The 27,915-nt window shown below is 35.9% G+C and overlaps 1 protein-coding gene and 1 long non-coding RNA gene across 4 annotated transcripts; one reads left to right on the top strand and one right to left on the bottom strand.

The window, feature by feature from the left end:
- Positions 1–528: 528 nt before the first annotated feature.
- LOC131541170 (uncharacterized) lies at positions 529–27,627 on the bottom strand. Its single transcript, XR_009271419.1, has 4 exons — positions 27,433–27,627; positions 21,179–21,264; positions 987–1,096; positions 529–858 (listed from the first exon to the last, which is right to left on the bottom strand). It is a non-coding gene; the product is annotated as an uncharacterized LOC131541170 (long non-coding RNA).
- On the top strand, positions 857–9,373 carry LOC131541169 (ribonuclease inhibitor-like). Of its 3 annotated transcripts, none has more exons than XM_058776749.1 (6): positions 857–1,146; positions 1,936–3,121; positions 3,878–4,015; positions 7,251–7,294; positions 7,885–8,108; positions 8,240–9,321. In XM_058776749.1, exons 2-6 carry the CDS (start codon positions 3,067–3,069, stop codon positions 8,808–8,810), a joined length of 1,032 nt encoding a protein of 343 aa, XP_058632732.1. In that variant the 5' UTR covers positions 857–1,146; positions 1,936–3,066; the 3' UTR covers positions 8,811–9,321. The 3 variants fall into 3 exon arrangements, with proteins under 3 accessions (XP_058632732.1, XP_058632730.1, XP_058632731.1); XM_058776747.1 differs by lacking the exon at positions 857–1,146 and having other exon boundaries at positions 1,730–2,119; positions 2,220–3,121; positions 8,240–9,373; XM_058776748.1 differs by lacking the exon at positions 857–1,146 and having other exon boundaries at positions 1,730–2,748; positions 2,910–3,121; positions 8,240–9,373.
- Positions 27,628–27,915: the final 288 nt, after the last annotated feature.

Genomic DNA, 27,915 nt, shown 5'->3' with positions numbered 1-27,915 from the left:
ATTGACCCAAAATGTATTTTTAGAATAAATATGTACATTTTATATTCATGTTTTGGCATTGGAAGGTTTAAGGTTTAATCTATACATTAAAAAAAGAAAAAGAAAAAAAAGAAAAAAAATGAAAAATATATTTCTTTAAGCTGCACTGGTTGTGACATACTGTATTTAGCATATATCTGAAAAATACTTTGGCCAGAAATCATATGGGATGTTTTCTGTTTATTCTTACAAATAAAAAATGAATCTTGGGCATAACTAATCTTTCAAAACTCGATGTTCTTGTATCTGACAGCAGACTCGTCCTCGGGGTCGTAGAGGTGAGAGACCGCTGACTCCCAAATGGCACAATTCTCTGGATAGTGTTTTCACACGTAAAGGCAGCCTCATTCTGCTGGATGGAAACAATGCTGTGGAAATCTATAAAGTAACGCAACAGATACAACGCTTGCATGTTGGGATTCACACCGACAGTGAAATTTATTTGACAAGTAACAAGTGAACAAAAGAATTCTTATTCGCTTTCTCTCATGTTGAAATTATTTGCTTTAATGTGTGCAGCCCAACAAGTCAAGCCAGCCAGCGATCAGAGGACGGTTGAGTGATTTGTACCTTCCTGCTATCACAGGACCGATGTCAAACCTGCAGACAGCAACGGCCAGACTCAGTCACTCATGTCCTTATCTCAGCACCAGCAGACGCCGCGGCTCCACCTCCTCCATCAACTCACAGAGAGCTCCTGACTTCAACAACAAGCAGGCGAGTCGGCTCTGACTCTGTTGACAGATTACACTGCAGCTTTGAACCAGTTTGAAGTGTTGAGTTGTTTTAGTTGGTCTCTCTGCTTGACAGTCTCTATGCCTAGGAAAATTATAGTTTCAGAGCACCTTCAGTGCCATATTTGTTAGAAATGTGCCTTCTTTGTCACCTAAATGGTTTCTGAAAGAGTTGCATGCGAAGAATATTTGACCTCTGTCTTCCAGAGTTACCTCAAAGCACAGAAAGAGTCCAAGAAGTCAAATGTGATTGTGACGATGATGTACCTGGGGCAGGGGCTTCCTGGCAGCACTCGGGATGAGATGAAAGTGCTTCAACAGATCTGTGGAGGGGAGAACATCTGTGTGTTTAAAGGATTTGTCCAACCTGGAGGTAAAGCTCATTACCCTGTTACACTGCTTGAGATCTTCTGCCAATATATATATAATCTTTTTTGTATATAATCTTTATTTTAAACAAATCTAAAGGCTGGCCACATACAACTAGCAAGTAACTGTTTTACCTGTTCTACCTAACAAAAGGAAAGAGACAGATAAAAGAACATTTTATTTACAGAAATAAAGAAAGCATTGTGTATTTTCAACATTATGTACAGTATAATCAGCATTTTCATTATGCTGAACAGAGTAGAAATTCAACATTCAACATATTATCAGTGTAATTAAAATTTATTAAAAAAATTAAATTAAAAAAACATTTTAATGCTACAATATAACAAAAAGCACAAAAATACAGTTATTTTAGGTTTCTGCAATGACATAAAAAGAAAAAAAAACAAATCAATAAATATAATGAAATAAAACAATATGATATAAGATGAATAAGATTATAAAGGAAATACAGATGTTTATACAATTAATTTTATACAATTTAAAGCTAAAAAATAAATATAAGATATTAAAGTATTCTGCATTTAAAAAAATAATTTTTCATTTTGCTTAATAGAGCTGAAATTTGTTTAAGCGAATATATTACTAAACTAAAAAAAAAACAAATAATAAAAAGTTAAAATAAGATTGAAAAGGTAAAACAAATAATGTAGTTAAATACATTTTAAAGTTAAAATAAATAAATAAATAAATAATAAATAAAATGTTAAATAAATTAATTAATTTTAAAAAGTTCAAATAAAAAAAATTATACAATACTTTTCCCCAATAGAGCAGTTTCAGTTCACATCCCATAGACACCTGGGCTTCCCCTTCAGTGCTACTATCTTTGTGAATGGAATCATAGCAGCCAGGATCAGTTCCTGCTGCGAGTACAGATACGCCCCTGGCTTTCAGCAAGGCCGCAGGAGCTGCTTCAGACTGACCCGTCTAAATGGAGGAAAACCCTGCTACAAGTGAGATATGATGACATGCAAGATCAAGAAAAGATTTAAAGCAGAGGTTTCTTCTCAAGACCAAATTGGTTGCCACTGTAAACATATTCTTCTTTTTCAGATGTGTGAATTCAAGGCACGGTATTGGCACCCCAGCGATCGATAGTCCAGCTCCAGCCTTGCAACAAGCCATCAATTCTAATGAAGGTTGGTGTTAATGCGACTGCTGTTAGACTTTCCCACTGGCATTCTTCAAATTAATGATCTACAAGAGCACATTATTTCCCGAATGCCTCACGGTAATCATGCCTTCTGTGCAGGTGTTATGGAGTCGTGCCCTTCTTCCCCTTTGTTCATCCCTCTTGGAATGGAAAGATCGGTGCAGAAGACCAGAAAGCTCTCTAAAGATGGAGGTGCTTTGTCAACAGACAGTGAAGACGTAAATGGCAGTGCAAAAGAAAGAAAACGTCACAAACGCCATCAAGGACCACTCAGCCAGCGAGGAGAGGGCAAAAGTTTAGAAGAATCGCAAGCACATAAAAAGGAAAACAAACCACCTTCCAACACCAAAGAACAACTGCAAACATCAGCAAAAGAAAATGCGCCAGACAAGGAGAATTCAGTGAACGAAAATAAAACTAAAGTGCCAGGTGAGTGCAAATCTTTTCCAGCGATGTGGTTCCCCACTCTTTATTGTGCCTGTGAGCAGACAAGGCCGTTGGATGGAGTCCCTTGCCAGCGCAATGTAAAACTTTGAAGTGGTCTCACGAAAGCTTTGCTGTAAATCACTAGGGTGTATTTTATTTTATAGACAGCAATATCAGGACAGTTGCATTTCTCAAGATTCATTGCAGGAAGGAAAAACCTTGACTAAGCGCGACGGCGAGAAAACGATTGATGCTTCGAAATCGAATGGAAAAAGCAGCAACAGGGGAAGACTGAGGGACTTCTATGAAGAATGTGTTGAAATGAGCACTGGTCTGGAATCAGGCCTAGACCAACAGAAGTGGTTCAAAGTAAACAGTGAGTCAAGAACTGGCTCATTGCTCACAGACAGGGTTTCCCCTGAGTCTTTTAGCCTGATTTAGTGGGAGTCAATCATTTTACCATAAAGGTTATGACAAAAAGTAGTTTCTAATTCAAACATATACTAAGGTCAGTGTGAAGTTTTAAGGCCATGAGTCCCATTACTCTACCTACTTTGCCTCAAAATCTGAACTTCTAATTTATTTTTAGTATTCTTTTATATTAACCATCAGAATACTCTGTGTGCTATGCAGTATGGCAAAAGTTATCACAGTAATGAATAAAGTTGTATAGTTAAGGACAAAATAGAAAATAAGATTATTGCCCGAAAAATTGTATTACATACCCACATAGTAAAGCATAGTTTCTTAATAACCCAGTGAATTTCATAAACATAATAAAAGGCCATTTATCTTATCTTTTATTTGGAAATTGTACTTTATAAATAAAATGTAATTTATCTTCTTTATTTTCTTTTTTTATTTGGAATTGATGGATACAAACCAAAAGATAAGATTGTTCATAATAAATGAATAAGTCTAGCAGCAGTGCAAAAACAACTGCTTCACATATTTAACAGTTGAAATATAATAAAATTAAAAAACCCAAAACAGTTTTATTGAGGGTACAGTTGATGTATTAGCAGGAATATATAGACATCTTTTTCCCATTTCTTAAAACCTGATTTGTGATGTTATCACAAGACATATGATGAACAGTGAAACAGATATGTAATTTTGTATCATCTGCTAGAGTCTGAGAGGAACAAAATCAAAGAGCAGATCACTTCAGGACTCACTGCCAATGGCTCAGCATCAGAAGTGGAACTTAGTGAGGAAAGTGACAGCAGTTTTACAGAAGCAAGGAAACCTAAAATGAATAACAGCCAAGGTTGGTATAACTGTTAAGATCAAGCTCTGCAGTATGTGCCATTGATTTATGATCAATATTTCCTGTGTGTGTGTGTGTGTGTGTGTGTGTGTGTGTGTGTGTGTGTTTGTGTGTGCGCACGTTTTTATTACAAATGAGGACATACATTGGTATAATGACAAGGGTATGACATATTACAAGGTGACTCTTCAGGACATTACCCCATGTCCCCACTTTTCAAAACGCTTATCAATCACACAGAATGGAGTGTATTGAAAATCTGAAATAGCACAAAGTTTCCTGGTGTAAGGCAATAGCACATACAGTTTGTACAGTATAAAAACCATTACGCCTATGGGATGTCCCCACTTTTCACAAAAACAAACGCGTGTGTGAGTGAGTGAATGAGTGTGTGTGTGTGTGTGTGTGTGTGTGTGTGTGTGTGTGTGTGTGAGTGTGCGTTTGTGTAACAAATGAGGACATAAATTTGTATAATGACAAGGGTATGACATAGGTATAACAATTGGAGAAGGTGACTTTTCAGGACATTACACCATGTCCCCACTTTTCAGAACGCTTATAAATCACACAGAATGGGTATTGAAAATCTGAAATAGCACAAAATTTCCTGTAAGGGGTAGGGTTAGGTGCAGATCTTGGTAGTAACTGGTTACATTTAATCTGGATTACGTAATCAGATTCCAAAAATTAAGTACTTGTAATTAGAGTAAATTACATTTTAAAATACTCGTAATCAAACTACAGTTACTTTTTTATGGATTACTGATGACATATTATTCACACAATAGCAATAAATTATTCAAAATTCATTGATTCTCCCTAATTTCTTTTTCATTTTTTTAATTTTCCTTTCTAAAATAGCCTACCAATTATATACATATTATATATATGTATATATATAGTCCAGTTTTGTGGACATTCACACAAAGATCAGTCATTAGTCAGGTGGCAACAGCATTTGACCACTGGATTTACAAAAATCATTTCAGGTTTAAGAAGGGTTTCAACATTGCATCAACTACTGATGAACACATTCATTTTTATTTGAATTATTACTCTGTAGGTTTTTTTTTAACCATGTATTATTAATTATTATAACAAATTAAAATGCACATATTCACGTTATTTCTTAGTTACATGTAATGCGGGAATTACAAAACTTTTTTTTATCTAAACCTTATTCACCAAATAGCCTATATTTGCTTTAAGTACCCCTGAGATTTTAAAATATATATTTCAATAATTAAGTATCAAATGTGCATGTTCACGGTTTCTTTGATGTTGATTAATGATCACATGGCATATTAATATTTTTTAATAAGTGGTTTATTTAAAACAAAGACTATAGAAATACAAAGACGGTTCACTCTTATACTTATGAATGGGAGAAACTGTAACGCGCAATATGGAGGAATAGTCCCACCTTCTAAATGAAAGAGCCAAATTTTCCATAGAAACATGGGGCACATTCAAGCCCAAACCTGGTTTCCGGGATGGACGACATGTTTCCTGGAAATGGTGTGCAACGGGATTTGAGATGTTTTCTCATCAGCAGCAACATGTATATAAACCACGCCGTATTAAAGAGACAGCTCGCACAATGGGTCCAAGTAAAGTCGTTTACAAATGTGTCCGCTGCAGCTCGGTATATGCAACAACTGAAGATATTAGAAGACATGTTTGTCGTAAGAGTTTTATAGTAACAATATAGCATATCAACATGATGATGTAGTTGTTTATATTTTTAGCTTCATTGCAAGGCAATTTTATTTATATACCAAATTTCATACACAATGGTAATTAAGTGCTTTACATAAGAATGGACGGCAAGGGCAATGACTGTAACATCGAGCGTATTTTGCAGTATTAAACGCGTATTCATACCGATTTCATCAGGCTCCGAAAATTCTTCAAAAAGAACACAAAGAATGGCCTTCTCAGCTGCCATAGTTGCAGCTCTTGTCTTGCGTCATCAGAAGAGGGTGTTCAATAAACCAATGTTTCTGTTTAAAAAACGTTTTGCAATGTTTTGACAGAGCTGAACGCAGCCCTGACTAGAGCAGCCGAAAACATGCAGTAAGCACGTTATGACTCCGAATGCGCATTGGCTGGTCTAGCCTGAAAAATAAGCTTTTTAAACGCTATTTGACCATAAGAAACAACTTTCATGGGGCAATTAATTTCAGATTTTTGTTGCTGATTTGACATATGTAATTTAATTGTGAGTTCAGCAAGCAGTTTTTGAGATTTCAGGATTCCTCCATTCATTAAGATCGGTCTTGTAAGAGCTGCCTGGAGGCAAATATGGCCGCCGAGTGAAGAGACTTTCCTCTAAAGGGAGTTTGTATTAAAATGATCTATTTTCATTTACATTTTTTATGATTTAATTAATTGTCAGCTTTTCATTAAACTCACAACCCCCCTGCAGTTCCTTTACGAACCCTAGTTTGGGAAACCTTGATGTAATATGTTTAATGCACTCATGTTGTAAATTACAATCAATGGAACAAGTTTTCCTACTCTTTGCATTTTTTACATCATTATGGTACAAGATAATTGTAGCGGACCCCGTCCGAATGATGGCCAACACTTTACTGATGTTTCTTGAAGTTTTATTAGCGTTCCCTTTTACTCCAGAAATCACCGTAAGAGCTGAATGGGTTGGGGTGCTGAATAAACTTATAAACAGTCCTTTTGTGCACGAGTTCTGTTAAGCCGTCATGAAGCGTTCGCTCTTTATACCATTCCTTTTCTCTTAGCCGTGAAAAGCAGTTTCCGATTCAAAATAAAAGTCGCCCGTAACTAACGGAAATAATGCGATCCTTAAACATACAAAATAGTTCAAAGGCAACACAAAACAAATAGAGAAATTAAAGATAACTCTTATTAAAGTCTGTTACAATAATGCTATTTAAATCAATGTGATAAACGAGTTAAATCAAAAGTAATCTAAAAGTAATCTATATATTACCTAAAATGTGTAATGTAACGGATTACGTTACTGACTACAATTTTTGTCATGTAATCTGGAATCAGTAACGGATTACAATTTGTAAGTAATCTACCCAGCTCTGGTTAGATGTAGGGTTGGTGTAGGGCAATAGCACATGCAGTTTGTACAGTATAAAAACCATTACGCCTATGGGATGTCCCCACTTTTCACAAAAACAAACGTGTGTGTGTGTGTGTGTGTCAAGTCATGAGTTAAGACATTCTCTCTTCTTTTTTTATGAAGGTCCAGGGGATGCCACATCTGAGGAGCAAGACTTACAAAAACAGGTGATCTTAACTCTAAAAATTAACTGCTAAAATGCCTACAAAATCAGATCCATAGATATTTCTACAGATAAAGCTATGATGTATCATAAGCCCTGTCTTACTGGGCTCTGCTTCTGTTCAGCACAATTAAGCAAAGGACGTTGCATGATTTCACACCAAGAGAGAAAATGGTCACACTATCAGTCTGGCTTCACTCAAACATTCCTATATCTTTACAGTATCTTATAGCCTCTCTATAAAACATACAGTCTTCACAGTCAGTAAGTTCAGAGATAACGTGCTGGATTAAGTTACAAAGTAATATTCCAATAATTAGATTTTAGAAATCAAGATGGGAAATTTAATGAGCAGAAAGCCACAATATTGAATAAAACAGCTAGTCCTGGTCCTTGAGTTTGATTTGAGTGGCTTTCTGAGAGTAAGAAGGATTTACCATATTAATAAATACATGCAAATTATATTTTTTTTCATGGGAAACTGGTGCATTTATTGACATTTACAGTTTTTCTTGACACATTTCATGAAAGAATACAAGATTGATCATTTTTGTAACAATATATTATTAGTAGAATCTGCTGTTGTTGCTTCAGATGGATGCCATGACAGAAGTGCTGAGCAATTCTGATGAAGTGGATCAACTAATACTGAGAAACACAGGTCTGACTGATGAACTGCTCAAGAGTTTGGCAACGGCGCTCAAAAGAAGCCCATCCGAAGTCACAGTGATTAACCTTAATCTGAACCAAATCGGACCCCCTGGAGTCAATGTTTTACTAGACCTTCTGCAGGCCAAACCACAGATCAAAGAACTACTGTACGTTTCATGCAGACCTTCTAAATATGTCCAAAAATAAGCTGACTTTTCAAAACTGCTCTAATAAAGAAACAGTTGAAGGTAGTTATAAATCATTATGAATAATGAAGGTCATTTTCTTTCTTCTTTAGATTGTTTGGAAACCAGCTTGGCGATCTTGGAGTGCAGGCCCTGCTTAGTGGATTGGCTGAACTTCAAGATAAAACAGCAGCGCTGCGTGGAAACTCTGAACCGATCCACTTCTCTCCAGTTAGCGTTGTGATCAAAGAGTTAGACCTAGGTGGAAACGGCATTGGCAGCGATGGCCTAAGGGTGCTGGCCACTTTTATGAGGTATCATTCCCACCTTCAATATCTGGGCCTGGCACAAACATCATGTTCAGACATGGAGGCTTGGACAGTCTTGTTTGAAAGCCTGAAAGTGAACACTACGCTGACACACATCATCTTAGATGAAAGCAACCTTGGGGACAATGGTATCAAGCTGTTTGCTGAGGCACTGAGATCAAATAAGACTCTGAGGAAGGTAGACTTGGATAATAATGGTTTCGGCGAGGTTGGAGGACATTATCTCCTGGAGACTCTACGCTCTGGAGGGAAATGTTCCCTTGAGAACCTCAGCCTGGGGGGGAACTACATCAGCACCGCACTGATGGCCAACATACAGCAGGAGCTTGAATCTAACAGACCAGCTGCTCTGTAAACTGAGATGTATCATCAATTAACTTGTGCTGTACAACTCAAACTTCTGGCAGGATGTACAGTAAATAAGTCTGACGTCTTCAGTGCAGGACAGAGGGAAAAACTTTGTGGCCAGCACATGGGTGGCTTCCAATAATTCTAAATGAATTGCTTTATTTCGGTGATCCATCTTTTTGGGAGTATAACAGTGGAGGCAAAACTTTAGAGAAATATTTGCTAGGGCTCTTGACCAGATCTTTACGCCACAAGCCAACAGATTCTCCCACTCATGTCTTTGAAGTTTGTGAATTGTCCGTGCATCTGGAGGGTGAGATGTTCATTTTTGAGATATTTGAGAAACACCATTTTTTGGATGATATGTAAAATGAGCTGACCAGAAATATAGTTCTTGATCAGAATTTGCCTTAATAATCTCACTGAAATGTGTTGCAGTGGACTGTAAGTCTGTTATATTTATTAGGTTAATATCATTAAAAAAAACTGCCTTTCCTGTTGCTTCTGGTTTAAAAGATAAGAGCAGACCTCTAGATATCAGATATTATTTTCAGTGCATCCATCCTACCAAAGAAAGGATTAAAAATAAATTCAGGGAGTTTAATGTCTGATCTCAATGTCAAATATACTGTATATATATATATATTATTATTATTTTTTTCATTTTACAGACCTGTTGATTATGAATGTTGTATTCATAAATGATGAGATGGATGACAAGTTGATGAAAACCACTTTTGGATGTAAAAATAACTTGTAATACTTATTTATTACAACCTGAATTCCGGAAATGTTGGGACATTTTTTAAATTTGAATAAAATGAAAACTAAAAGAATTTCAAATCACATGAGCCAATATTTAATTCCCAATAGAACATAGATAACATAACAAATGTTTAAACTGAGAAATTGTAAATTTTTTTGCACAAAATGAGCTCATTTCAAATTTGATGCCTGCTACAGGTCTCAAAATAGTTGGGATGGGGGCATGTTTACCATGGTGTAGCATCTCCTCTTCTTTTCAAAACAGTTTGAAGACATCTGGGCATCGAGGTTATGTGTTTCTGGAGTTTTGGTGTTGGAATTTGGTCCCATTCTTGCCTGATATAGGTTTCCAGCTGCTGAAGAGTTCATGGTCGTCTTTGACGTATTTTCCGTTTAATGATGCGCCAAATGTTCTCTATAGGTGAAAGATCTGGACTGCAGGCAGGCCAATTCAGCACCCGGACTCTTCTACTACGAATCCATGCTGTTGTAATAGCTGTGGTTTTGCATTGTCCTGCTGAAATACACAAGGCCTTCCCTGAAATAGACATCATCTGGAGGGGAGCATATGTTGCTCTAAAACCTTATATATACCTTTCAGCATTCATAGTGCCTTCCAAAACATGCAAGCTGCCCATAACGTATGCACTTATGAACCCCCATACCATCAGAGATGCTGGCTTTTGAACTGAACACTGATAACACGCTGGAAGGTCTCCCTCCTCTTTAGCCCGGAGGACACGGCGTACGTGATTTCCAACAAGAATGTAAAATTTGGACTCGTCTGACCATAGAACACTTTTCCACTTTGAAACAGTCCATTTTAAATGAGCCTTGGCCCACAGGACACGATGGCGCTTCTGGACCATGTTCACATATGGCTTCCTTTTTGCGTGATAGAGCTTTAGTTGTGTGGTTTCTGGAAGTATTCCTGGGCCCATGATAAAATCATGCCGATGAGTGATGCAGTGTCGTCTGAGGGTTTGAAGACCACGGCATCCAACAAAGGTCTTCGGCCTTGTCCCTTACGCACAGAGATTTGTCCAGTTTCTCTGAATCTTTTGAGATTTGCAAAGCCTTTGCAATTTGACATTGAGGAACGTTGTTTTTAAAGTATTCCACAATCTTTTTATGCACTCTTTCACAGATTGGAGAGCCTCTGCCCATCTTTACTTCTGAGAGACTCTGCCTCTCTAAGACATCCCTTTTATAGCTAATCATGTTATAGACCTGATGTCAATTAACTTAGATGTTCTCCCAGATGAATCTTTTAAAATTTCCTGCTTTTTTAGCCCTTTGTTTCCCCCTTGCCAACTTTTTTGAGACCTGTAGCAGGCATCAAATTTGAAATGAGCTCATTTAGTGGATAAAAGTATACAATTTCTCCGTTTAAACATTTGTTATGTTCTCTATGTTCTATTGTGAATAAAATATTGGCTCATGTGATTTGAATGTCTTTTAGTTTTCATTTTATTCAAATTTAAAAAACGTCCCAACATTTCCTGAATTCAGGTTGTATTTGTTTCATGTACTTAATTCACCCCACATCCATCAAAGCTGACATAAAAAAGTATAAAAGTGTCATTTTTGGGACAAATATTCACAGTGTGATATCTGAGAGTTTAGGTGGAACAATGTGGAACCTTTTTTCAGATGAAATACGCACATTATCACTATTTTGTGTGATTTCACCCTTAACTGAAATACAATTTATGTGAATGAAAATGTTCCATGAATATATAACTCATAAGCAAGCTGGGGCCTTTTGTTGAAATCTTGAATACAATGCCTTGATTCATAGATAATTAAATGAGTTTCAGACATTCAAGTTACAGTGGCATGACATTGTTCCATCAGCAGGGACATTTGGAAAAACCTTGATCAAAGCTTTTCACAGAAGTAATTTCTGCTGGAGGTTGTAGTTGTGCAAGAAACACCAGCGTACCCTTTGTGTTTTGTCTGGAAGTTCCTTTTCGCTTTATCTGCTGATAAGTATCATGTCACGTCTTCTTCAAAGCTTCAGCTGAGAGATGGAGAATCTCTAATGACATTTTTCCTATAATGGCATAATAGAAAACATCAAATTATGTCCTAACATTTTCACAATAATATTCACGGTTAGTGTCAATGCCAGCCTAGTCTCAGCCTCACACATCACGCTCATAGACCATTGGTTGAATGTATGACGCATAAGGCACACAAAATGGGAAATACTTCAAAGTCGTCATCTGATTGGTTTAATTCTACAGGATTCTTTAATTCTCTGGAAACAAAGCAGTCATGATAACAAAGCCCTTTATGGAAGAAGAAAGCTGTTGTGTTTACACCTGTGACAATGAAAGCTTTTCATGATAAACTAAGCACTGGATTTTCAAAAGTATGTGAAGTTCAAAGCACTTTGTTGCACCATTTTTGCAGGAAACTTGCATGACTTTCTTGATTAAACTGCACGCCGGTCTGTCATCATATAGGGATATCGACTTATTTTCACTCCCCTAAATATGATGCTGAAATGAACTGTGATTTGTTGCTTTGCCTGTCGGTAAGTTGTCCTCTTGAGCAGTCCTTAGCCAATGAAAGCTGCTATGGATTCCAGACCTTCTGCTGTCACTTTGAAGCTCTGGCTAGTAGAAATTGTGGTCATTAAGGTGTGAATATTCAGTCGTATCATGTGACTGCTAAGGATTTGCAAAAGAACTGATATATCACAGATGATATGGGAAAAATCCAATGTGCCACTTAAGTATAAATAATCCAATTAACAATGTCAAGTCAAAAAAATGTTTCATTAATCTCAACAAGCACATAATTTTTTTTTTTAATGTTTAAAAGCAATGAAATAAGATCCCAACTTCTTAAGCATTCCTGGATTCAAAGCTCTGATCCTAATGCCTTAAAAAAATTAATCTGCTTTGAAGAGAAAGCCTTTTCAGCTTCTGTGCCAAGAGACAGTACACTCCGTTCATCCATGGCCTTCATGGGTATGCAAATGTTTTGCTAGTTTAAAGAAAGGCTGGTGGGGGAAAAAAAACTGCAAAAAAAATGTGCATGTGTCTATATACAAACAAAAATGTGACAAAAAAAAACTGAGCTGATTTTTTCCCCTCATGGATCTGAACTAAATAGGTTGGGTGGAAGCTGTAAGCAATGTGGTTCAGAAAGCCTTTAGGTATTTTAAAACATTTGTTTGCATCATTCCTCTCCATGGTAGTGATGTGCAAGAACATGGAAAGTGGATCCACCCATTTTCAATGGACAGTTGCTTGAAAAGCAAGGTGAGTGAGCTAGTATAAATGCATTTCTTTGATGGTGATATACAAACAGAGTCTTGGTGTGGAGGGTGTGTTTGTGTAGTTTCGGCTGGCATGGGTTTTTGTTTGCCGAGACAGCAGACAGCAGAGTCTCTGTTTGCTTCCTCAGTTTACTCGATGCCTTAGACTCCACTCTAAAAAACGTTGGGTTATTTACTGTACCCAATATCTGGGTTAAACATGTTGGGTCGCTTTGTTGGGTTATTCCTATGTTTATTGGGTTATTTCAACAACGACGCATTCCAACGGAATTTCAAATTCCAACGGTCGATTGGTGCAGCTGCGACAGATGATACAGTGGTAAATTAATATGTGTGCATAATGTTTTTCGTTACAAAGTGTCTTCATGCCCTGACACATTAATATTTCTGTTTTTCCTATGAGTTTGTTTACATCTCCCCTGTCGACTGAAACTTTAATCCGTTTTTTCTGCACTCTTGACTAACCACACGAGCGCTTGTAGCAGATTGATTTCAAACGTACAAAAAACGGTTTCCTTACTTTTTCTGTTCGTCTCGACAATTTTGGGGGAATTTTTTTTTACATACATTTCAGATATTAGGCAGAAGCGCTCACCTTGAAGACCAGCGGAGCCTCTTTCGTGGTGTTGCGTCCACTCTGAGTGAAGGTATGTCGCCTTTTTATTAGGTTGGCTTGAGAGAGCCAACCTACTGATCTGCTACTTAAGCTTCTTATTATTATTCTTATGAGACTAAAATTTTAAAACGCATCTCCTCCTAGAGCTTTCAAGCTAGAACCACCAAACTCAGCCCAGCTCTTCAGACTGGTCTGACTCGAGTTGCTATATCTCTTCAGACTGATTGGACTTATAGTTTTCATAAAAATGAAGATTAAAAATCATAAAAATCCCATAGACTTACATTGATGGAATGTTCAGATGAGCCAAGACTATTCAAACTCCAACTGTCAAAATTCAAATTTTAAACTCCCAGAATCCTTTGAGACTCAATCAAGCTTCCCTTCTATGTATTATTTCTAATCCATTCAGACTCATCTATCTAATATTTCTAATCTATCTATCTATCCTAGCGACATGCTAATCATGCTAGAAACATGCTAACAACATGCTAGTAACTTGCGAATATTGCTAGCAACATGCTAGTCACTTGCTAATCATGCTAGCATCATGCTAGTAACATGCTAGTCACATGTTAATCATTCTAGAAACATGCTAGTCACATGCTAATAATGTTAGAAAAATGGTAGCAACATGCAAGTTACTTGCTAATCACGCTAGTGACATACAAATCATACTAGAAACATGTTAGCGACATGCTCGTCACTTTGTTAATCATGCTAGAACATGCTAGCGACATGCTAGTCATGCTAGCAACATGCTAGTAACATGCTAATCATGTTAGAAACATGCTAGCTACATGCTAGTCACTTGCTAGTCATGTTAGCAATATGCTAGTAACATGCTAATCATGCTGGAAACATGCTAGCGATGTGCTAGTCACTTGCTAGTCATGCTAGCAACATGCTAGTAGCATGCTAATCATGTTAGAAACATGCTAGCGACATGCTAGTCACTTGCTAGTCATGCTAGCAATATGCTAGTAACATGTTAATCATGTTATCAACCTTTTTCTGGTTTTTACCTTTTAAAAACTAGTAAATGAACGCTTAACTAGCCTATTTCAAACTGAAAACCTTTAAACTTCAAGCTTTCACAACTGCTTTAAACATTCAGGCTAGGCTTTCTCAAGGCAACCTAAAGTTTGTCTTGACGAACTTTTTTATCTAGTTCAAATTTAATGTCCTTTCCCCAGGAAACTACAGTGTAAAATTAAAACACTACGAAACACGCAGAAATTAAGCATTTTATTATCTCTAAGTTGCTGGTTACCAGAGCAATCATGTAGTGATTATTTTCACCAACAGAGGGCGCTGTGAGCTATACTGATTACATGCGTCGCTTCTTCAGCCACGAAGAACTGAACATGGAAGAGAGTGGTGCATTGTTATCATCAATTATCAAAAGATACCGTTATCGGTTTAAAGGTATAGTCACACACAAACTGTTCATGTTAAATTAAATTAATACTGATTGTATGTACCATATTAGGGTCTGAACAGGATGCTGGATAACAGTTTGTGAAAATGAAAATATGATTGTACACTAGAACTTGTTTATATTTGTTTTATTCATCATCTTCTCATATTTATTTTTGTAATGTGTTTGTGTGAAGTCATAACCTTGTAATAATGAAGTACTGTTTTAATCTGTTTGCTATTTGGAATTATTTATGTTTAATATTTTTCATAGTGTGATTTTTGGTGTACTGTACTAAAACCAGTTAGTTAATTAGAATAATATATGGAACCCACAAAACCATAAAAAAAATGCTCTCTGTTTTTCAATTGATAGATAATAACAAGTGAGATTTTAATTATATTTTGAACACTGAAGTAGGAAATGTAGTCATCTTATGTTAATGTTTGATTTTAACTGTTCCATTTCTTTGTTAATTTTAGATTATTCTGGACTAAGGTATATTATACCCACATGTCAGGGATAGATAGACTTTGAGCTCTAAAGGGCATGGAGAGATGAAGATTGGTTGGATCTTCCGGTATTTCTTCTGGTGAGAAAACCCTGCTCTGTATTTCATGCCAAATTGTAATATTTTACATTATGTACTGACAAGCACACCAACACACACTTAAAGGGTTATTTCACCCAAAAATAAAACTTTTGTTCTCATTTATTCGTCCTCATGTTATTCCACATCTCTATGAGTTTCATTTTTCTGCTCAACACAAAATATATTTTACTTTCATAGTATTAATAAAAACACATTCTACAAAATCTTTTGTGTTCAACAGAAAACAGAAACTCATACAGGTTTGGAACAACTTCAGGTTGAGTAAATAATGACAAAAGTTTCATTTTTGGGTGAACTATTCCTTTGAGCAATTTCACACAAGCAAGAATACTGTGAAGGTGTTTTACATAGCTGAGTTAAAGGAGAAGTTCACTTACAGAATAAAAATTTCCTGATAATTTACTCAACTCCATGGTGGCCAATGGTTTGAAGGTCCAAACTACAGTTTAAGTGCAGCTTCAAAGGGCTCTACATGATCCCAGCCAAGGAATAAGGGTCTTGTCTAGCGAAATGAGCTGTCATTTTCTTAAAACAATAAACATAAAATATACTTTTTAACCACAAATGCTCGTCTTGAACTAGCTCAACCTCACACATTACATAATCACACATGCATGACATTGGTGGAAGTACCGACCCAGTGTTTACAAAGTGAACGTGCAAAGAAAATCAAATGGCCTTTACAAAAAAGGTAAAACAACAATGTTGGACGATTTTGAAGTTGGAGGAGAAAATGGGATGGAGTTTTTCGCCCTACCCTAACTTTTTGAACCGGAGTACACACATGAAGAACTAACCACACGTGACCTTTTTTCAACATGATTACGTAATGCATGAAGACACACATGCGCATCACAGAGCTAGTGTAAGATGGGCATTTGTGGTTAAAAAGTAGATAAATGTTTTTTTTTTAAGAAAAATTACCCTTATTGTTCGGCTGGGATTGTGTAGAGCCCTTTGAAGCTGCATTCAAACTGCAGTTTGGACCTTCAACCTGTTGGCCACCATAGAAGTCCACTATATGGAGAAAAATCCTGGATTGTTTTCCTCAATAAACTTAATTTCTTTGTACTTAATTTGTATTCTGGAAGTGGACTTCTCATTTAAGGCTGCTTGTGCCAGCTCAAAATTCTCTGAATAGATGCAATGTAGCATAAAAGATCATGTATGAGGCCACAGATAACCACAGCCTGCTGATATAGAGTCTAACAGCACGATTACGAGTGTGATATAGCTTTTACATAACTTAAATTTAATTCAGTATGTCATTGATACACTCACATTACCACCCACTAGCATAACAATGTAACATGCAGAAAGAGTTCAAAAATTCGCACACCTGTCTACAATGATACAAACACAGTGTATACACAGTGATACTTGTAACACTTGGCTAATCAAATTGATATATAACAGACATTAATCCATTATTACAACAGTAAGAAATCAAATGAAAAACTGCTACCATGGCTTAGAAAAGACCCCCTTCTTGTTTGGAGATTAATCCATTGTTTTTTCTATTTAAGTTGGTCTTGGAGATTGCATTAAAGTTGCAGTAAAACCTTGCCAGATATCCTCCTTCATTGCCATACAAAGTGGGTAAGTGCATCATTTATGACAATACATTTTTGGGTATTATTTGATCCGATGTATGTGTGCATATTTACCATTTTAAATTTCTGTTTAAAGGTTGGAACAAATTTCATTCTGTATTTGGAGGAGGAGGAGCAACAAAGGCAATTCCCTCATAATCAAGCCTTCATTATTGTGGGAGAAATGGCACTGAAGCAAGGCCGTCTTTTTACAAGCAGTTGATACATGCTTTAAATTATTTTACATTTTGAACATTGAGTATCCCAAACCTGTTGCAGCTGTAATTGCATTGTCTGTACTAGCTTTGTTCTGTTTGTTTGTGAATTTATATTTATCTTGTAAACTGAAACAACTGCATATAACCTAATGTGATAAGGAAATAATTAATAACACAATTTCAACCAGTCATTTAATTTAATAGAAGTATTTGCAACTTTTAATGTAATGGAAATAAAGCATTTTCCATATATTTGTATGCTGTACATTATTATTTATTTACATAGCAATAATAATAATGATGATGATGATGATGATAACAATAATAATAATAATAATAATAATAATAATAATACCAGGATGGTTAAAGCATTTTAAAACATTTTGGCCAAATAACCCAACAAATTAGTTATTTTATAACCCAATGCATTGGGTAAAACTTATTACCCAATCCATTGGGTTAAAATAACCCAACATTAGGTAGGTGCTATAGTAACCCACCATTGCGTTATCTGTTGGGTCATTTTTAACCCAACTATTTTTAGTGAGTAAAAGTTCTTCTGTTTTATCTAGCAAATTGTGAATCTCATGCTGCTAGACATACCGTTCTAAGAGAGCCTGCAGAGCTCATTTTCAACTCTAAATATAATCCTTGAATGTGTGCTAAACACAACTCAAGTGTGAGCTTTAGAGATTCATCACTGCCTGACAGGTGTTATTCTTAAAATTAGGGGGAAAAGTTTGGCCAAACAAAACTTTGTAAAACTTACGTAACTTGTGTAAAATAATGAAATTCTACTTTACATCAGTAGCATTCTGCTAGATTTTACATTACTTTCCAAAGTTTACATTAAGGTTGGTTAAAGTCATTAATCCAAAAATGAACGTGCTCACCCTCATGTTGTTCTAAATCCATCTTCCTTTAGTGGAACACGAAAGATGTTTTGAAGACATACAATAGGTCTTTTTCACAGTCCGCGTTCGAAAACCGGAAGCTTCGATTAGTTATGTAAAATAACTTCCGCTGTAGCCTGTATAAATGGCAATGCCCATAGTATGGTGTTGTTGTGATTTATTAATGAACAATTCATCTTAGATGTTTTATTAAAACATGTTAACCACAGTTTTCAATCATTCATCGGGTATGACGAAACAATGAAAAATGTTGTCATGATATTCCAAAGCATATTTCATGATTTAAATGGGAGTGCATAGGCGTTTGTATGCACAATACTTCAGAAACATACTAGCTTTTTACTTAAAAAATGCAAGAATACCATACAAACATATGACATTAAAGAGCAATAAAATCGGACAAGCTTATACATCTTATAAAACATTAACCACGACTAAAGACTGTGCAAATTAAACAGTAATAATGTTAGTATGCTTTCGTGCACTTACTTTACTTTCCGATAGGCTACAATCATCACGTATTAGATCAAATTGGAGTTGTTCAAATATATTCATATTTTTCATCCCAGAGTTATTCAAAAATAACTGGTTTTACCATCTTAAACGTGACATATCCTCCGGGTTTGAGCACAGTGATTGAATAGCATTATACTGTAGATAAGATTGGAGAAGAACCATAGTAAACAATGTGCAATAATAAAAACAATAACATTAAAAATAAAATTAAAACTGTCCAAGTATTTCTCCAGCAGTAACGTGCAGCTGCAGGCAGATTCCCATCAGTTGTCTCATGACTGTCGCGACACTTAATTCATTCTATAATTAATTGTTCATTAATAAATCACAACAACCCCATGTTACAGGCATTGCCATTCATACAGGCTACAGCGGAAGTTATTTTACACAACTACTTGAAGATTCTCGAACGCGGACTGTGAAAAAGGCCCATTACAATGAATGGGAACTGAAGTTTTAAAGCTTAAAAAAAAGGCACAGAAGCACTAAAGAGGCCCCAATATACTATACTGCATGCAAACTTAATTTTTTATGCCACAGGGTCATAAGAAATTTATTTGACAGTCAAAATCCTCTGGGGACTGTATGAAGCAGCATATATTTCTTCAAAATCTAAATGCTCTTTTCACTCTTGGTATGTTGTTAAAATGCACAGGCCAGAATACTAACTGAAGCAAGTGCAGGTCTCACAAGGGTTCTGTGAGCATTTTCAAGGCATGTGGTTAACTGCATATCACTGCAGCCAAATCCAAACAAGACACTTGTTGTTTAGGGCAAGTCACTGCCAAGTAACTGATGTCCAAATAAGTCAGGAAGTGCTCTGCAACAAGATGAAACACTCAGAGGAATGCCCTGCTGAATATGATACACAGAACTTCATGGGCAAGTGCATCTAGCAGCCAAGTTCATATTTCTGTGAATACAGACTACAACAAAACAAGTGAATCCTCTTAAACCCAAGTGGGATCAATGATATCCTGTTTGTTTCCCAAGGAACCTATTGCTGTCTTTTCTGTAAACTCATCAATCAGAATGTTTTTATATTGAATATTTCTGTGGTAGCACTAGACAGATGCCTAATGAAAAGTACACCTCTCAGGTAGGATTCAGTGTGGGTTTGGGTGAAAATGAGAGAGGCGGTTTATCTGTGAGATTTATCAGCATGGTGTTACTGGCACGAGTTCAAGTGGCTGCTAATTCAAAATCTCTTAAATAGAAAGTCCTATAATGGATTTCTCGAGCTCTTTGATTTTTGATAGAGGGGGCTTAATTTCTTTCCAGATACCAGACAGCTAATCTGAAATTGAATTTCCTGCCAAAGAATTCCAATTAGCTCCAGATCAATGTTCTGGAAAAAAAGATATGATGTCCTCATCTGTTTGTTGGGTTGAGTTATGCCTGGGTGAGTATGTAAATGAATCGATTGAATTGAAGAAATATTGAAATGGACGAGAAGCTTTAATCAATGATGAAGTGCATTTTTCTATATTGCATCACAGAATAGAGATTAACAGCTATTACATTTGAAATCTGAATATGTAAATCCATGTTAAATTTACATTTGAAATCTTTCTTATGCAATGTTTCCTGAAGTGGTATTGATTTGAGCAACAGGATTATTTGAATTTTAAGTGTTGACCTGCCGTGTCTGCAGACAATGTCACATTTATTTCAAACACAGGTCCTACTTTATATTAGGTGGCCTTAACTACTATGTACTTACATCAGAAAAATAAGTACAATGTACATATTGTCTGCATACTGTATTGAAAAACACTTTTGCTGCTATTGAGGTGGGATACGGGTAAGGTTAGGGACAGGTCGGGTGGTGTGTGTATAGGGTTGGTTAAGATGTAAGGGATGGGTGAACAGTGTGACTAATGTAATTACATAAATTAATTATAGATGTAATTACATGCAGGTATTTTTTAAAATATAAGTACAATGTAAAAACATGTATAAGTGCACTGTATCAAATGATTACTTTAAATCTTAGTACATACTTAAGGGCACCTAATATAAAGTATGACCCAAACACAATTATTGGGCTGCCAGAAAACCAATTGATAGTTATAGACAATAAAGTTTGGACTGGATGGACTGAGCTGCTTACATGTAATAACAAAGTCTCATTCTAAAGTTTAAATCTTCCCATAGTTGTAGAAGCTATCAAAAACAGAGAGAGATAACTGAAGTCATGCTTTTTTGTCTTGTGTTTGTAATGGTTAAGTCAGCTTAAATGGACTTCCTCAGCAATTCCGTGATCGAGATTTGCAAAAATGAGCACTAATTATGTTTGTGTCAGTTATGGTCCAAAGAGATTTGAAAGGAGGAATGACCCCACACTAACCCGCTTTTCTTTGACTTTGGCCCAACTTTACACCTTCTCACAAGTAGGATCTATGCAAATACCTTACAGCCCCAAATACCTGAAATGCCTCTCTGACAAATAGCCCCTTCATAGGCCCTTCTGATCCAGCGAACATCATAAGCTTTCAGTGTCCGTTAATCAGGTCTGTAAAAGAGGGAAAAAGAAACATTTTATGGCAGTAAGGATTTCCATGGGATGAAAGTTCAAAATTACACATAATACTACACCCTGAGTGAAAACACACTTTGTATTGAAGATCAAACTGTCTCTTATTGTAATTAGGACCTTTAATATTCTCAACTTGCAGTTTAAAAATCCTGGAGTTATGGAAGTAGGTCAATTGCCACAGATGGTACATTCACAACTCAGACAATAATAACATTGCTGGGCTAGGATTCTGCCCTTTGTAGATCTACCTCAGTGGGAAAGCAGACTTTTTTCCCCCAAATTTCCTGTTTACATATGTGGAAAGAATAAATACTCCAACAGGAGTGGACTTGTTGAGGACAGCTGTACCACAGACAGATGCTTTAGCTCTGTGGTGGTATTGTGCATGGTGTTTACCAAAGTTCAGGTCTTTTTAAAAGCTGCAGTTAAAGTCTTGTTCTTTTAAAATGGTGATTGTAGCTTTCTGTGAATATCTGTTCACTAATTTTGACTTACAGTGTGCAATTAATCAAAAGGCACTGTTATAGGCCATTTTACTCATTTAGAGGATGTGCTTAAATAACAAATTTACTGGTAAATCACATTTCTAGATTAATTTGCAAATTCTAAACATATTCATCTGCCATCAAGATATTAATGCAAGTAAACGCATCTTTGTCATTTCACTAATGTACAGCATTTGTTATGGACTTCAAACTTGGATCCATCATATCTGTTGACAAAACCCTCTAAGCACAGGTTAAACTTATGAAATTCATTATGATAATAAGACATAAAATTAACAGGCTTCCATTATTATCCTTCTGCCAAGAAAAAAAATAAAAAAAATAAAAAATAAATTGGCACCTGTAAGCAGTTACAGAGATCTTTATGGTGCCCTTTTTTTGACAGGTAGTAAAAGGCTCAAATATGCATCAGTTTCACATTCACAGTGAGCCAGTGCATCTGAAATCTGCATTATTGATACAGTTTCCTCACTTTATAATCCGACAAGTGATTAAAAGATTTAACAGACAGGTTAGAGTTTGTAATTGGATTTGGGTGATTAACACAGTCGGGCTTGAATGCAACCTGTCATGTTGAGTAAAAATAGCACATATTGAACATTTTCAACAGTGACAGGTCATCACCACAAAGCTTCAACACAATACCACAATCAAACAACATTCCAGAACAGTTGAGAAAAATAAAGTAGTTCAGAAATATTTACAAACCTTTTTTCTAAGATTCTTTGACTCATCTGAACCACAGTGTGACCCATTACCACTAAATGGAGAAGATTATTCCCAGAAGAGGCCAACCTGTCAAATTTCTCCAAATTTCAAACGATCTCTGAAAAAGGTTTCTCCAGCATTGGCTAAAGTCAGTTTCATAACCCAACCGTAAGAAACCACTGCTTACCAAGAAGAACAACAACGTTCTGCATGTTTGCTAAAAACCATTTGGATGATGGCCAAAACTTTTGGGATAATATTCTATGTACAGATGAGTCAAAATGAAAAGTTTTTGGAGGATGTAGATCTTCTTATGTCTTGAGTAAAGAAAAAACAGCATTACACTGTAAGAACATCATCTACAGTAGTAAACTGTGATGGCGGCAGTGTGATTGTATTGCCATTTTTGTTGTTGTGAAACAACCTGCTTAAAGGAATCATAATTTCTGCTATACACCAGAGAATTCTAAAAGGGATACTCCACCCAAAAATGAAAATTCTCTCATGATATAAGCGCATCATGAAGTGCTACGTTATCATGTAAGCAATTCTTTTGTGAGAGAAGTAATGAGAAGTGCTCTTTTGTGGTGTGCTAGCGTGCAGAAGCAAGCATTGTCACAGACGAATTAATCAGCCAATGACAACAACATAGAGGCGTTGCCTCCTCTCATGTGACCCGCGATTACGAACAGAAACAGCAAACTGAAATACATTTTTAGACGATTCACAAAAACGTTGTAAGCAGGGTCTAAAACTAACTTTTTGCCACACCTGCCAATGGCCGGTGACCATTGGCAGGCCAAAAGATTTTTTTACAGGCCATGAAACTCTTTTTGCAAAAACAGGCAGTCATTACTACTACAATGACTAAACATATTTACAATGTTTTTAATTTGTCCTTTACTTTACTCACAAGAAAAACAAACAAACAGATTTACTGATTTATCTTTTTTTTTTTTTTTGTCCCTCAAAAACAGCAAACAGAGCAGGCCATTGTGTTACGCCTGTTTCACACATACTCAGTTTCAGAGGTGTAAAATACTTGAGTAATTTTACTTGATTACTGTACTTAAGTATTATTTTGGGGGATTTTTACTTTATTCAAGTGCAATTTAAACGGACTACTTGTACTTTTACTTGATTATATTTCTGAAGAAAAAACAGTACTTTTTACTCCTTACAATTTTATTTCAACATTACATTACATTTTCATGTTATCTTATACACATTAAATATGGGAAACGGAAGCTCAAACGTGTGTGCTTGACATGAGAACCAATGATCATTGTTTTCATGCATCAAGCACACACAGTTCTACTTCGGTTATGACTTTCATCAGGTAAATGTCTGGGTTCAAAAGTTCACCATCAAATCTGAGGAAGCATGTTGAGGTAGCAAAGTTGCGTTTCCCCCCCCCAAAAGTTTATTCATTATTCTTTGTTTTGCTAGAGCCATTAGCTGTGTAATACATTGGCTGAATGCACAAATAAAATCATTGATAATTTAAAAAATATATATAATTAATATTTTTATGGGAATTCCTTTTTTTAATTAAATGTTACAAATCTCCAAAAAAGTGTTTAAATTAACATTGTATGTTTACTTAATTGTAATTCATGTTTAGTGACGTTCTTACCAGGTAGTGGACAAGTTGTATTAATAATATGTCATTATATGACGCATTGAGTAGGAATTTGGACTCTCAATGTATATTTTCTTAATCTTAATAATTACACGATTTGCTCATTAATTCATATAATTAGTCGCAAATAATTATGTAGCAATATTTCCTGAGAAAAAGCCCCCACAAAAAAATTCCCCAAATAAACAATTAAAAGATTAATTATCCTTTTAGACAGTGAAGTAGACAACACAAAAAAGTGGCCTTTCAAAACATTAATATTGTATGTTTTAATTCTATGACTCTCTTCATTAATTCAACCCATTCTTGCATTCTGTCTGGAATATGTTTCTAACCTCTGCATCACATTGTTATTAAAAGTGATATTTCACCCAGAAATTAAGATTCTCATGTCGCCTCAGATGTTTATGACTTTCTTTCTTCAGATGAACACAAGCAAAGATTATTAGTCCATATAATGCAAGGGGACAGGACCACTTCAGAAACCACACAAAGTGAACACGACGGTCAAGTTTAAAATTTTCATTGTTTCACTTAAGAAGACACTGATTCATTAACAGGGGTCGTATGAGTTACTGTCATATTCACTTTGTGTAGTTTTTGAAGCGTCATTTTTGGACGTCCCATACTTGTTATAAGAAAAAAGATGATTTAGTTTAGAAGATTTAGATCTTAGTTTGTGTGTTCACCTAATAGATGAAAGTTATACATATATATATATATATATTAGGGGTGGCACGGTACATGTATTCCTACCGAATCCTCATGGTACGGGCGTCTCGGGTCGGTGCATGAGGCCTTAAGACGAATACAGGCAATTCACCCCCAATCCCGTAGTAATGCAACGCTGTTTGATAACCGCCAGCAGAAGAACAGCAAATGCCATGAGTTGCGCACTTGAAAACAAAGCCCCCAGACAGTGACCATGTGCTGATTCTGAACGCGTCTCTCACATAGACTGACAAGGGAGTATACTTTAAAGGCTTGCGCACTCAACTGTTTGCGAAATGGAGCTTTGTGCTCTCTCATTCGGCACAAATCCAAATATTCCATAATATTTCCATATTTGCAATGTAACGTATCTGAATGCTAAACTGTTATTTATTATGTAAATGATAGGCTTTGTACTTCAGTAGCGCTGATGTTTGGCTCACTGTATTTTATTTTGATAAAGTACCAACTGAGCTGTCAAGTTAGCAATGCTGGAAATGATGTGTTTTGTGTGTGTGTGTGTTTGTGTGTGCGCGCGCGCGCGATCACTTCAGCTGTTTCCTTATAACAGCTGAATCAACTTTAAACACGTATTGTCTTATTAATAATCACTGTATAAAAGTCTGCTTTTATTTGTGTACACTCACAATGAAAACAAAAAAGATTTTATATATATAACATGTAATAATATTTAGTATATTGTAACTTGCACTAATTTAAGTGCATGATTTTTACTGTACTACCAATAACATACTCCTAAATATAATGCCAGATACTTGTACTTTTAATTGAGTAAAATTTTCACTGAGTATCTTTAATTTCACTTGAGTAAAATTTTTGAGTACTTTTTACACCTCTGCTCAGTTTGCAATGCGAATGTGGTGCGTATTTGTTCCACACCCATGTTAATAGATTAGAGCAGGGCTATTCAATTAGCTTCATTTGAGGGTCATATTGAACTGAAAATTTAAAAGGGGCCAAGGGGGTGGGGGTCGTCCCGATCTCTTTCTGGGGGGGGACCTATAAAATTTGAAATAAAATTGAATTCTAAAATCTATAAAAGGTTAACATTAGTGCTTTCTGTAAATCGATAAAAAAAAAAAAAATCACACATTTTTTTGTAATTAATCATGATAAATCGCATATTTATATTGTCATAATTTCACATTGAACCTCCAAATTAATGTAGAAACAACATAAAGATAGTATATTTTAAATATGTTTTTAATGTCATCTTTACTAAGTAGCCTATTATTAATGAAGTATTGATACCAATACTACTGCATGGTGTCTCTATTAAATGCATTTTCCCTCAATTTTACCTATTAATTATAGCCATTCAACATTACAGTATAATTGAAAGCCATTATTTTTTTACATTTAATAGGCTCTGAAATATTAAGTGATTTTAAAACAATATTCACATAAACTATAAATTGCATATTCATAAGCTATACAGATTATTTTGTTTTGTTTTATTTCACTTTTAAAGCACACATTAATACAACCTGTTTGTTGCCCAAGGTGCTGTAAATTAATATTTATTAATCAGCGACTAGAGCAGTCGAGTGATTTCTCTTTTTCTTTTTTGCTTGATTTACATCATATTACGTTTACATGCACAATTTTTGGTTAAATCGGACTGAATTCATTCCGATTGAAATAAAGTGATCGGGTTGATGTGCGCGTTTATATGTCACAAGCTTCAAATCGTAATTGGGTTTTTTTGGACATGAGCACACTGCACAAATATAGAGTTTCTCACACTGTTTGCACATAATAACTACTCTCTGTTTCTTTATTTGTTTTTAACAGCAGAATTAATATTTTTCCATTTCTGGACAAATATACATACAAATCGCAGTGCCGTGCTGCTCATATTTATCATGCAGAAAAATGCCCCTCCCCGTGCACAAAACGGGTTGCCTGTGGATGAGAGTCCGAAACAAGGACTGGTGGGAGTTTGTCTTGCTCCACTTCACAGTTGCTGAGTGAAAGGAGAGTTTTATAATGACAGGACACGCATTTATACAACATTTTATTCAAAAGAATGACCCGCTCGTTCTGCACATCATGTGTCATTACGCTATTTCTACGTCATTGCACATGCGCAGTCCTTTCAGTTTCGGTTTTCAATCCGATCGAGTGTTTACATGCACTCTCAATCGGATTAGAAAAGGAATAAACCACCCCCTTCAATCCGATCGAAATTTCATTCCGATCGAGCTCAATCGGATCGATTAAGGTGTTTACATGAAGCCTTTTAAGTCCGATTGAGCCGTCAATCCGATTACAACGGATTATTTGTTGCATGTAAACGTAAAATTACAGACTTCAGCAGGGTTCACTTTAAAAGCAGCACTGTCTCTTTAAAACCTGATGCGCATGAAGCAGATCTGACACATATCCTATTTTCTCCAAACTCTTTACGGTCATTTAAGACTTTATAACTTATTTAAGACTACGTTTACGAGGTAACTCGCCAAAACCGCGTATTTTGACATAATTGTGTGTGTTTTCGTCCGTTGAAGCGCTGCTGGTGCGCTGTGTACTGCGGCTCGGTGTATGTGTACAGACCTTGGTACATACGAACGTAGCCTACTTCACTGCACCGTTTAGGCGGCGAAACCCCGGGTGTGTGTCGCCACATTCTTGAGTTATGAAGAATAAAGAAGGGAAAAGTTAATCTTCCGAAATGAAGCAGCAATAACTTCTCAGGTAAAAGTTATTAGAACCGTGTCTTGGGACAAGCTGGCCATCACACTGCTCTGACCTTTACAGCCGGTTTGTATTCTATTGATTCGCTCTGGTCGTTTATGACAGAACAGCTAACCAATTATGAGCTCATCTTGGGAAAAGATTATTTTATTATTTACTTACGTCAGAAACAGCGAATCCCTTTTAAAACTGGCTGTTGTTTTCACTACATTGCATTAACTTATATTTCGGAAAAGTTTTACTCGCATTTGGCGCTTGGCGAGTGTTAATTTTAGGCCCTGGTTGTAAGTCAAGGTAAATTTGAATTAGATGCACAAACCAGCATAAAAAATAAAAAAAAGC

This window comes from Onychostoma macrolepis, chromosome 05 (genome assembly GCF_012432095.1).
Source record: "Onychostoma macrolepis isolate SWU-2019 chromosome 05, ASM1243209v1, whole genome shotgun sequence".
Classification (NCBI taxonomy): Eukaryota; Metazoa; Chordata; class Actinopteri; order Cypriniformes; family Cyprinidae; genus Onychostoma; species Onychostoma macrolepis.
The sequence above is the reverse complement of the archived record's forward strand: the minus strand, read 5'-3'. Positions and strand labels throughout refer to the sequence as shown.

Coding starts and splice junctions, on each gene's coding strand:
- LOC131541169 (XM_058776747.1), top strand. CDS start 3,067: ATGAGCACTGGTCTGGAATCAGGCCTAGACCAACAGAAGTGGTTCAAA. Junction 3,122..3,877: donor GAAGTGGTTCAAAGTAAACA/GTGAGTCAAGAA, acceptor ATCATCTGCTAG/AGTCTGAGAGGAACAAAATC. Junction 7,295..7,884: donor AGCAAGACTTACAAAAACAG/GTGATCTTAACT, acceptor TTGTTGCTTCAG/ATGGATGCCATGACAGAAGT.